At 30.6% G+C, this 13,278-nt stretch overlaps 1 protein-coding gene across 1 annotated transcript in view; it reads left to right on the top strand.

Moving 5' to 3' along the window:
• LOC140056287 (serine/threonine-protein kinase 17A-like) overlaps positions 1-13,278 on the top strand; it is a 37,923-nt gene that overhangs the window by 11,903 nt on the left and 12,742 nt on the right. The window contains exons 2-3 of the mRNA XM_072101649.1: positions 1,041-1,253; positions 4,155-4,299. Of these exons, the coding sequence (XP_071957750.1) occupies positions 1,041-1,253; positions 4,155-4,299 (358 nt within the window). The remainder of the gene's footprint in view (positions 1-1,040; positions 1,254-4,154; positions 4,300-13,278) is intronic.

Raw genomic sequence — 13,278 nt, forward strand, 5'->3', positions numbered from 1 at the left:
AAGAGAAAGAGATGGAATTTTAAAATAGTTTAGAATTAATAAACTTTAATTATATGAATAGACTTTGTTGAAAGTTTAACTTAAAAAAGATTAAATAAAAGAAAAAGTATAAAGTAGAAAAGAAGAAGAAGAAAGTAAAAAAGTATTTGGAAAACATTTCAATATAATTCAGCATTAATCGATTTTGCTGGCCGTATGAAATGCATGGAATGAATGTTTTATTAAGTCATTAATATAATATTTTTAGTGGCTTTGTTAAGTAGTTTGAACTGAACTATTAGTAAAACACAAATAGAAAAGGAAAATTCAAGTTATCAAACATTTATTGTAGTATAAAATAATATATTCAATCATAAATTAATATAAATTTTGATTATTTTTTTTATAAGTCATAAAATAAATACTAACTGTAAGCACATGATTATGATGAGATATTAGATTTGGATTGGCAAACGACGGAAGTGGCTAATAAAGGCCCCTTATCTCCCGTCAAGTGCCGATTTATTGTCTCCACTCAATCAAGTAGGAAATGAAATCGGAATACATTTGTCACAGTCCAAAAAGAGATAATAATCAATTTCACACGTTAAACGTATGCATGACTATTTCAGTGAAATTTAACAATTATATGTAGTTTCTATATAAGCATCTTACTGCACAATACTCAATATTTAATCTTAAAAAAGTTCAAAAATTATTTAGAATAATCTCTTATACAGAGTAATTCTGTAAAATGATGTACTGTGCTGCTCTCAAGTTATGTACATTTTTATGGTGTAAAATGAGAAAAATGGTTTATTTTCTCTGCATTTATGGAAATTAGAATTCAGGTGATTCAGTAGCATCCTTCCAGAAACTTGATGGAACTATCTACTAATTTTTTCCTAGAGAAAGTGGAAAATGGGGACACTAGAGTATAGTAACCAATACACTACCTTGGAAATAATTCAGAAATTAGGCACTGACCATCTTAAAACTGAGTTACATTATTACAATCTTTGATAACAACAATGTTTTAATATTGTATTTTCTATCTATAGAGGTCGCTTTGCTGTGGTGCGTAAATTTCAACACAAGAAGACCCAGAAATACTACGCGGCTAAGTTTATCCGAAAGAGGAAGAAAGGCAAGGATTGCAGAGGTGACATCATCAAGGAGATTCAGATTCTAGAACTGACCAATGACCATCCTCGACTCATTGACCTTTTTGAAGTTTACGAGACGCAACATGAGGTCATTCTTGTCTTGGAATAGTAAGTGTCTTCATCTTTTAAGCCCTCTTATAAACCTCGTTTAAAGCCACCTACAATTTAGAGTAAAGTACAGTCGGTATGATGAGTTCATGGTACATCCATGTAAACAACAGTTAAGACTAGAGCTGTTTATCACCACTACTGTATGTCAAAATAATTTTGTTCTGCTTGTTTGTATTTTCTATTATGAATCAAAATGCAAGTTATTGTTAATAATTTCTGCGAAATTTTTCATATTTTATTCCAATTGTTTAAAATCCTTTGAATCAAATCTCTTTGAAGTTGTTATGAAAAGCCGCAACATTTACTCGGTAAAACAGGTTCTCACTCTGTTCCACTTTACTTATTTAATAACATACCTAGTTTGAACAAGGGTCTGCTTATCTTAATAAATATCAATCCTTCCGATTTGTTAACATTTACCGCTTTATTTATTGTGACTGGATTATGTAAGTACATCCTATCTGACACGCAACAAAAACAGAAAATTGTCATAGGCCCTGTTTCTGCTGCATATCATCAATATACAATATTGCTATTGTTTTTATTGATTTTCTACATCTTGATAAATATACGGTATAAGCCTATATATAATTTTATTTAAAAATTTAAAGATGCCGTAACAATATGGTATAGGCTTATATAATGCAATAAAATAATATAACAGTACCGTAATAATAACAGTATAATTTGATGACCCATTTCTGCTGAAATTACATTGTGGGAGGACTATTATAAAAATATGATTTACTATATTAGTATTAAGTACTACAAAATTTTTAATATGTTCTTTTGTTACTACAGTAGTTCTTTATTCAATGCTGAACATTGCAGGCCAATGGAGGTGTCTCATAGAGCCTGTTTCTGCTGAGCAGGAATAATTGTTTATTAACCGATATTTTTTTAATAAAGTATTTTTGGGCAGCAGAAACAGCGCAAAATGAAATAACCGATAACATAATAACCGATTAAAAACACTTCCATAATTTGAACTGCATTGTGAGTAATGATGGCGTGATTTTTTAAAATCGCAAGTACCAATACCAGATAACCGATTAACGTCGGAGAAAATTGTAATTGCAACACGGGAAATTCTGGGGTTTCTGGTACTTAGGAAATTTTTTCAGCAGAAACAGGCCCATACTCATCTTACTTTTAAAACACTGCTGCATCGACCTAATTTCACTAGTAATAATTCAGTATTTTATATTGTAATAATCATGCTTTAACAAATATACAGTATAAATTTCACAATAAACAATAGATTAACCCAGATACACAAAGGATAATAAAATTGAGCTGCAGTGTTTGAAATCTTGATTTTTGTTAATTTCTGACAAAGGACAGAGTTCTATTGTTTTCAAAGGATTACAGTGTTCAAGTCATCTCCTAACATAGGAACGTTTTAAATTATTACAAATTCAGTACATCTGAATAAGTCTATCACACAGATTGTTATTCATTTAAATGCTTCTTGAAGTTTTTTTTTTAAATCACAGTTAACCAGGTCACTCTTCCCTGGTTAAACTTAAAATATTAACAATAACAGATTTGTTCAATTTTGTTTTATACGATAACTTGGAATGAATGGATAAACAATATTAAATAAACTTGATGCTAGTATTGCTAAATTTTGTTTATACAATAACTTCCTTCAAATGAATGGATATAAACAATATTAAATAAACTTGATTCTAGTATTACTGTTGCTTATCAGCCCTTTATGTCTCAGAAATAATATTAGTTATTTTATTTTTCCATTATATCGGTTAAATCACAATAGTCAAATAGTCATTTTCATCACCAAATCTTTCACATGTTAGTTTCATGAGATATTCAAAGGCAGTCAAATCATTATTATAAATCAGTGTTTCATTCTGTTAAACCATTCGCCAGGTAAATTTAGAAATCGCATTAATCATGCATATGTTGTGCAATGATGGCTACGCAACCAATAATAACACGTAATCTTGTTTACGGCAATATCCATGGCACTGTGAGTTAGCGGATTAGTACTCACTTTGATGCACGGTCACTATAGTACAAATCGTGGCAGTGTCTAGTTTCTCCTTGTTCATCGTATACAAGTTGTGCATCAAAAACTATTTTTAAAGCAATAAAATTATTCACAGGAAACAACATTTACAGTGTTTTATTATTATCTACATATTATTAGTACTTAAATTTTATACAGTCAACTCTCCCAATACCAGACACCTTTAGGCTGGCTAAATATGTCTGTTTTTCAGGAACGTCGCGCTATTTGTTTATAATGATAAAAGAAATTTGTTGACCATTTATAATTCGAGAAAAGTCTAGTTTTGGGAGAGTTTTCGATTTTCGGAGAGTCCGGTATTGAGAGAGTCAACTGTACTATATTTTATATCCTTTCCTTGGCCCTGCATTGAACTGAACCAACTGTCACTAGACAGACGCCAATAGACACACAGTGATGCATCCTACGTGGTGACAAAAAGTACTCTTTTTATTCTTGTTTTATAGTAGTTTTATCCGTTACCTTCCCTTAAGGTGTTTCCTTTCAGCTTTCAATCTTTTGTTCAATTGATCTACCTTTGTATACTTTCTGCATCCTTGATTTTTACATCTAGAAACAATTATGAAACTTTGAACTTTGTCTGGTACTTTTTATTGGTTCGGATGTATACAGATTTTACTGATTTTTATTGAAATTTTTTCTAAAATGTTCATGAATAATTGTCTTCCCTAAATAAGGGAGAGAATCCCCTGAATTGGCGTGTCAGAAAGGAGGAATTCTACTGTAGGTTAAAAAACAATCATCACACTTCTAGTTAAAATTATCAAAATATTATGTGTTCTTGTGATGGATGAAGATTAACACACCATCATAATTTACTTTACACTTGTATCTACTTTTCTTAGTGCCCGTGGTGGAGAGATTCACCCATATTGTGTTGCTGAGAAGGGAGAAGCATTTACTGAAAACGAAGTACGTCGTCTAGTCAGACAGGTGCTTGAGGGCGTTCAATTCTTGCACGACCAGAATATAGTTCATCTTGATCTTAAGGTAATATCTTACAGAGGATTGCCAAATTTGGACTGTTTTGCTGATATATAGAAACTGCGTTGAAATCTGGTGTAAATCGCGTAACTTACTTTCCATGTTTCCATTCCGCAAGGCATAGGCAAACACAAATGGCACTCTTCACCCATGTTTTGTTTACCATTCTATACAGTGTACATACTCAGGAATGTGCAGTACTTTAGGCCTACAATATCTTTAAAACAAAATTTCCAAACAGGCCTAATACTGTATGAACTAATTACAGTAGTTTTGATTTTGACTTTATACATAATTGCGAATAATAATTGTTATGCTAATTAAGTTATATGTTGAATCTTCTAAAACATTATTGCTTGGCATGCAATGAAGATTTATGATATAATTTGTGCAATTCTATTTGAAACAAATTTATGACTAATATTAGTAACGCAATTTAACAACTTATTTAAACACATCCAACCACTATTGCATACATTACCAATGCTACCGACTATATAGTAAACCATCATCTTTCCTTATATAATTTACTAAATACATTTTTTTTTAAATTAAATAAAATCTGTCATTGTGCAACACCTGTATACTTCGACAAAATAATAACATTAAATGTTTGAACTCTAAAAAAAAACCCTGATTGAAAAATTCTCCCAATGAGCAAACTTTTCATGCAGAGAATAGGATGGAATGATTTTTTTTCAGAGACATTAGGGACTTGTATGGTATGATTTAAGTCTTCTGTAAGCTGATGATGGAGCCAAAGTGTTTTTGTAGATTTTAGGGTCAGAAATCAACTGTTGCTGCAAATATTTCCATTTTTGCATGGTAATAAATCACTTAAAAGTAGAGTAAAGTTAAGCAAAAATTATTTCATCACCTTTTAGGAACATGACGAACACACCAAGTCTTGTTGGCTTCACAGGTGGACAGACTAAAGTTGTTCTCCTAAATATGTTGATGTTTTTTACAGGTGTTTTTTCATATCATTTGTTCTTCAGAGAAGCAGTTATGTAACCTAATTGTACTCTGCCTTGGCTCAAATATTATATACTGTAGGTAGCGGGGTGGGGGAGGGTAGGACTGTCATCAATGTTAGCCTTAACTAGTTATTAACATCTCTTGATTGAAGCTAAAGTTATTCATTTTGTGAACCTCTCAACCAGATTCTTGATGAAATGCATGTTTTATCAAATCACTACGTGAGCAAATACAAATTTAGTTTTCATAAATTATTGTATTGTACTTTAAAAAGTCATAACAATATTTTTTTTAAACTATGCATGAGAAATTTTACTTGTTTCCCTGCACAAAGTATTTTATAAATTATTTAGGAATCTTTAAAAATATGTCAACTGCAAAGTTTGTTGACAATACAACAACTTGAAGCTATAATTCTGTTCATATTTGTTTGTTTGGAATTTATATTCAGTGGCGTGTATCTCAAAATCTCTTGATATTTGTCCAAGTACAGTATGGCTTTGATCAAAGCATTTTTGCATTGAAGCAATTCAGCTCCTCTTAGCAACAACTTTTTTGTTTGTTTATGACCTATCTTTCTATCTGCATATTTTCCACAAATTAAAAATGAATCACAACTTGTACTGTAGTAGTAACTGTTGAAAAGTAATTTTGTAAAAATACTTAAAAACATTTATGAAGTAGATTATAATTGGTAAATTGAAGTTGATTATAGCTAATTAGTGATAAAAGGTTTCTAAAAAGTAATTTCCCCAGAGGTGGAGTAAAGAGGTCTGTTTTATTGACATAAAAAGGAAAGGGGTATTTTTTAAGCAATATACTAGAGAAGAACTTGTTTTTCTTTGTAATGTTGAACATCAGAATAGACAGAAGGGCCTAAACATAGCTTGAGTGGATGAATGAATAGAATGGGTGACCAGGCCTAAGTACAAGAGATCAAAGAAAGGTCTTTTCTTAAAGTTATACCTTCAAGTTCTACAAAAACGTCTAATTTAGAACTTTGCATTAGTTCAAATTGAAGTGAGTAAAAGGCAAACTTTAGAACGACATCTTGACCTGTTTAAGTAGAATACATGAATTTGAAATTTAGACTTTGCTTTCTGTAAAAGGTTTATTGCAAATAGCCTGCACAACGCATGGTGGGATAGATTTGGAAACAAACGATTTGTTGTTTGGACGTACACATAGTGACGTTTGCTTTCAAACCCTTCCCATCGTGCATTGTGCAATGATGTTCGTTCGAAATCAAACTATTTGTGATAAACCTTAACCTCGGCATTTGTTATTAATTAGTAGATGGTGGTAATAATTGTCACAAGCAAGTTGTGCTTTAAAGCAACACAATGTGGTGGTACTGTACACTTTATATTTATGATGAGGGTACGGTATATTATTACTAATATGCCAGGTCGGCCTGAATCATCAAGTTTAGGATAATGCTAAGATCATTTCCTTCCCAATATTACTAATCCAACCGAATTTACTTTCTATACTACTTGAGTTTTGTGTTTTTTTTTTTAACTCTAAAAAACTTTATTTCAAGTCATTCTTTCTATTTCAATTTGTGAATAAATAGATTTCTTTTGGTTGTACAATCGCCAAGAAATTAATTACATAAGTTTAAAGGAAGTACAGGCTTAAATCATCAATCATGTTCACTTTAGAAAGGACTTCCAATTTATTTTTAGAATTTTAATAATAATGAATATAAAATTATTTTATTTATCACATAATAACAAATAATAGTAATTTACTGTATGTATGATTTAAAAAATGATGAACTGTGGGCTCAAGAAAGAAAATAAGTTTGAGATCCCAGATTTAATTAATAAAATCTATATAATTTTCTTTTATTTATAGTAAAACTATTACTGCATTAACAATAACTGATTTTAACTGTATCAAATACGGTACAGTAGTTCTACCACACAACTAATTACAGTTAGCTACATGTAGAATATATTTAGAACCTTATTGAATACTGTATTCTGGTATCCTACTGGAAAGTGACATATACAGTATTCCTGATTTAGGTTCATCAAAAGTCATTCAAGTATACAAGTTTGTTTACTAAAATGATCAGTACATAGACCACCACTTGTAGCCTAAGGTACTTTGACAGTGGTAAGATTCCCAGGTAGATAATAATCATATCTGCAAAAGATTTCAGTCTCCACCAAAACAGAAAACTTTGACCCAAGGTACTAAAGGCTTCCTGATATTTGTAAAAAAAAGTGATGTAGGCCTATTAATGGTACTGTGAGTTTTATATACTTGGTACAATTGTGTAAGTTTGTTTTTAATTAAATTTTCTTTTCAACATTCTTCTTTGGTTGTATCCTTGATACTAGTAACTGTACAATAGTACTGAAAACACTTTTAAATGCATTGTAAAATATTAAAAACATGCTATAGTTCTTAAGTTGATATTTTTCTGTTTAATTAAAAAGTCTTTTCACCATTCCTCAGGTTGAAATCTGGGTTAATGTTTTTAACAATCAACAACTTTTAAAAGCATAATAAAACCATGTGTTTAACTTACTGCACATGTTTTCTTTTGTTACTGTCAAATATTTTATGATGATGTCATCGTTGGAATTTACGAGGAAACGCTATTGTTATTTCTTTTTAATCTATTGAACTTTTTGTGTAGAAAGAGTTTAGTTAATGATTAAAGCGATCCCATACACAGTACGCCTGCCAATAACCACAGACATGTGTCTATAATCGTAAAGTATTAGTTATTGAAATGGGTCATAAGACCTGTAATTGCCACACTGTATTTTATATAGCCTATTTGATATTATCCAGTCGGTTAGTGGACCATTACGGTAACTCACAAACTGGGAAGATGGGCGTCTAATAGCAGACGAACGTCCCTCAATCAATTCAAAATAAAAGAATTGACAAGGACTCCAGGTGCCAAGTGTTGTTAAAACTTGAACGTGGTGACAATAGGAACTAACAGGTTGCGTGTGTAGAAACGGCAAGTGTGTGAAGAAAAAAAATACCATTCTAAACAATTTGCCAACTTGACTTTTACAATTAATTACCAAACTCTTTATTAACTGTGCACTATTTCAACCACCAGACAGTTACAATTTTAAACAAGTTTTACATAATTCTTTATCTTATCAAATTTTTTTTCACCAACAAAAAAGAATAATATTAAGAATAAACAAAAATTAAAAACATTGGATTGAGGTTAAATTTAAATTCAGAGTAAAAAAATTAATTTTAAAGATTTTTTTCTAAATGTTCATACACTGTTTTTTAACATCTTGCCACCCTCTCTAAGGTTGTTGGCACCCATCCAAGTGGTTTTTTTCAGTACACCAGCAACCCTGGACAAATGCATCACACATTTCTATTTATAATGTTATCACCTGAGGTCCACCATTAACATTTTTTTTTTGTAGTAAACAAAATTAAAAAATTGTAAGTAGGGATTATAGTGCATTAAACACCATGAGAGTGGCAACGTCAGTTGCATTAAACAAATTATATTAAAAAAATTTCTAATCAGTTCCATAGCAAGTGTAGTTTATGTCATTATTTTTAATATAGAAAAGCCGAAATCATTGTTTTATTGTTTCATGTTTTATATACAATTTTTGAAGATTATGATTAATCAAATGGAGAAAAAATGTGATGTGTCCAAATATAGACATGATGACGTCATATCAGTGCTTGCCAAAATTGCTTCTACCCGTACGGAACCTTTTCAATTACTTATTACAATGATTGCAATTGAAAATTAATTATATATCAATCAAAAAGTACATTTTTGTGTTATTTTTAAACCATTAATAATACATCAAATAACACAATTTTTTCAAATCTGTACTACACATCAAGAACTTACTTTTTTTTATCAAATCTATAACTACCAGTAAATAAAATAAATTTATTATCCTAATGTCTCCATTCTGTTTCATTGCCACAGATCGTGACATCATTTTTTGTCAATAAAGTTTTGTAGTTTTAGTGATTCTATGTCAGCAACAATATAGAATAAACTACCAACACTCTTATTCTTTTATAGTATTATTTTATGTCACGTTTGTTTTATAAACAAAAGGAAAATCATTATTAGTAACTTTGTGAAGAAGATGATTAAATTCAACATAAACATGTTAATTTGGGGTAATGTTTAAATGACCTAAGGCACCATTGAACTTGAACTATTTAAATGCTTGTTCTTATTGTCATTGTTTAGTACGGTTTAGCCTAGATTAAAACCATGGCTTAGAGCTATTGTTATGGACAATGGTCAATAAGATTCATTTATCGTGAAAAGATTATACTGACATCCAATCTCCTTTTAAGCACAGACCAGGACTTGTAGATCGAAGCTTATACAGAATGAGATTGTAGGTACAGTAGGTTCATTTTGGAAATCTAACTTAAACTGCATACAGTATAAATTTCCATATACAATTTTCCATAAAAAATGTTCTTCATAATACATTGTCATCACAAAATCGAAAGGCTAGCTGGACCTACTAGGTCTAGGATATATCATCCTAGGTCATTGTCAAAAGCTTCCAAATTACCAGGGTTGCCCATAACAGATGTGTCCCAATGTATACACACATTGCAAGTCAGAAATTAACTATAAATTAAATTAAAATTGTTAACCGTTCAGTTGTGTTTCTTTTTATTGTAATCTTTCTGGATCAGTGTTAATCCTTGGTTTTCAGCTTCCAGACTCCATACAGGAAGAATACTATATAAATTGGAATCCCTATGGAAGCTACTTGATGCAGTAGACACCGTGGCATATTCCTTAATTCTATCAATTTTACTACATACCAGGGTTTAGGGTCAGACCACACATCTTGCGCATTGATTCTGATATTGAAGACTTATCATGTGCACAACAAATTAACATTTGGGCTACATTTCTATCCTAACAAACTATTCATAACTTTCTATGATTTAAAAGTAAAAAAAATCAGTTCTCGGGTCCATTCTATAGTCGCCACAGAATGACTTCTTCATCAGTACTTCTATGAATGGATGCTTAGTTTTAGAACATGAACACATGATCATACCAAGAGTACTGTTTTGAGTGTACGATCATTTTTAGGAAAGCACCACACAACGCCATGCATATAGTAGATGTGATACTATTTATGTAAAAACTTGAATTTCAATCTTTTTTTTTTAATTTATTAAAAGGACTTTCATATTGCATTGCCTTTCCAAGTTTTTAAATTACTTTTTGATTTCATTATGTCGATTCAACAAATCAAATGACTAGCAAATTTGATATTAAAAATAGGAATGAGAGTAAAATATTAAAGTTGTTGCCAATCCAAAACAGGTCAATGGGTGGTAACCGTGCACCTGTACTAAAGCACTACCAATTATTGAAGCCCTTTATTTATTCACCTTTAAAATGTTCACAATTTTGAAAATATGTTGTGCCTACAGTACTGTAGGTACCGTAACCTGATAAAAAAAAAGTTGGCCTACTTCTGTCTTAAACAGCAACTTTCAATTCAGTGATTAATATCATCTTAATCTCAAATCTAAAGCTCTGTCTACACTAATAAACTAGTTTGACAAAAAAAAAAGGTGATATACCCATATATGGACATGATGATGTCATATCACTACCATATTTGGGCACATTACATAAAGTTCGATAGTATAGACAGAGTTTTACTGACAATCTTATTGTTTGCTTCTATGGAAACGATAGTTTATACATGATTTTAAAAGGTAAACAAGTTATCCAAGAGTTTAAAGAACTTGTTTATTTACTTCAAGAGCAGTTTGTATTGTTACCCAGATATCGTATAAAAGGCGTTCATCGAATTGAGTGGATCACTGTGTCACAACACACTACACACAATGAATAGCAACATACCAACCATTGTGTTGAAATATTTCAACAGTCTATTTTTTGCATAATCAAAATATACATGGTGATGTTGATACTCTTCTAATACCATTCTAACAGACGATTTGGCGCTTCTTTGTAGGTTTTCATTTTTAAATAGAATTGGAATGCAATTATTAGCTTTTTGATCAGACTTACTTAACACACTATAATCAGATAATTTGCAGATCTTCCCCAACAATATCTGCAAACATAAAGTGTTCCTTTTTCTGATATTTCTATTATAGTTTTACTTCAGTTTCTGCAGCAATGGTCCTAAAGCTCTGTATACGCTATTAAACTTTAGTGACAAAAAAAATGTGATGTGCCCATATATGGAGATGATGATGTCATATCACTACCATATTTAAGCATATCAGTACCATATTTGGACATTAAGAACTTAAGTTTAATTTAACTTTAATTCTTAATGTATAGTTATATAGTATATACAGTACAGTAATTAGACTTGTAGGTTGACCATCCGGCTTTCCTTGTGGTTGTCAACAAGACTGAATCATACACTAGGGTTTTGGCAACAGGCCTAAAAACCTCCAATACCAGCAAACTTTAATATTTGTTATTTTTCAGACTGTTTCTTTCTAAAAATAGGTTGTGGTTACTATTGACCACAGACCTGGAAGCCTAACCTAACACAAGTACTAATTTGAATCATCCAAAGTGTAAAAAAAATGTTTATTTTGTTACTTTTCTTGTAAATTTATCCAACTTTTCTGTCGAATTCCTTACAGACAATCATTTCTAAAATTGGGTTTGCTAAGTGTTGCCGGAGGATGAAGTGTTTGGTTGAGTACCTGCTGAGTTGATAGGATAGCAACGAGTGTGCTCTAGGCTTCTTGCATTCTTCTCTTCTATTACCCAATCTTGTTATTGATTGATTTTTATATTATTTCCCTGACAGGATGGAATTAAAGGAGAATTATTAGATAGATTATTGTAGTAGCAGTAGTGATACAGTATTATATTTTTGATATAACATTTTAAGCAAACAAAATTGATACCTCAAAACAGATGAACAATTATTACATGCATACATACATAGAATAACTTCTTAATTTGAAACTAGCTTTATTATTATTATTTTTTCATTCCTTGACAATTCCTTTTTTTGTATTATCCTTCAGGAAGTGGACATTATGCTATCAGGAAATGACAATAGGAACATTTTTGGGGAATATTTTATGTAATACAATTGCCTTTTCAGAACCAAGATCAATGCTTGAAAACCAGTAACGTTCCAACCCCAAAAGCCACACTACACAAATACTAATGTTATACTGTAAATTGTTTTCATGCTGAACATCTAGCATACAGTACATTTGATTTTGTTTTTTATTTCAGAACATTTATTTCTCTTTTCTTTTCTATTAACATTGTTTGTAAAAAAAACCAATTTTAAATAAGAGAGGCGAACCCCAGAAAGTGTAAACTTGTGGTGGGCTGCCAAAAAATAAAAAATATCAAAAAATCATAAAAAACCAAAGTAAACAAAAATAACCGATTGAAAATATCAATGAAATTTGAATTAATATTATTTAGGATTCAGTGATTATATGTGGATAATAGATTCCATTTTTACCATGTTGACAATCAGATACTTACAGTATTGTCCATTAATACAATTTTTCTTAACTTTAAAAAATTGCACTTTAACATTAGATATTTATTGTCTATTATTAATAATTTCTTCTGTTTTTTTTTATGAGTGTTTCTCAGGTTTTTCGATACTCAAGAATAAATTGCTACTGTAGCGTTTGAAAACCCCTCCACATGTCACAAGTGTTTCCAGTTTTGGAAAAATTGAAATACTATGAATGCTCTTCTAGTTATCTAATTATTGTAAGAACATCATTGCCATCTTATCAATAATTCTTTCAGAGCTTATTCCATCTGTCATCCTATACCACTTTCTGGATTAACCTTTAGTTATCTGAAGCTTAAAAGATTATCTAGAAATTCCGCAGGGAACTATTGTATTTTTAAAAAAGATTATCATTAATGCTATGCATTTTTACCAGCAACTCATAAAATGTCTAGGGATAGTTTTTTAGTTCCAATCGGGTCACATAAAAAAGGAGATTTAAATTTTGTTACAA

Source organism: Antedon mediterranea, chromosome 1 (genome assembly GCF_964355755.1).
Source record: "Antedon mediterranea chromosome 1, ecAntMedi1.1, whole genome shotgun sequence".
Classification (NCBI taxonomy): domain Eukaryota; kingdom Metazoa; phylum Echinodermata; class Crinoidea; order Comatulida; family Antedonidae; genus Antedon; species Antedon mediterranea.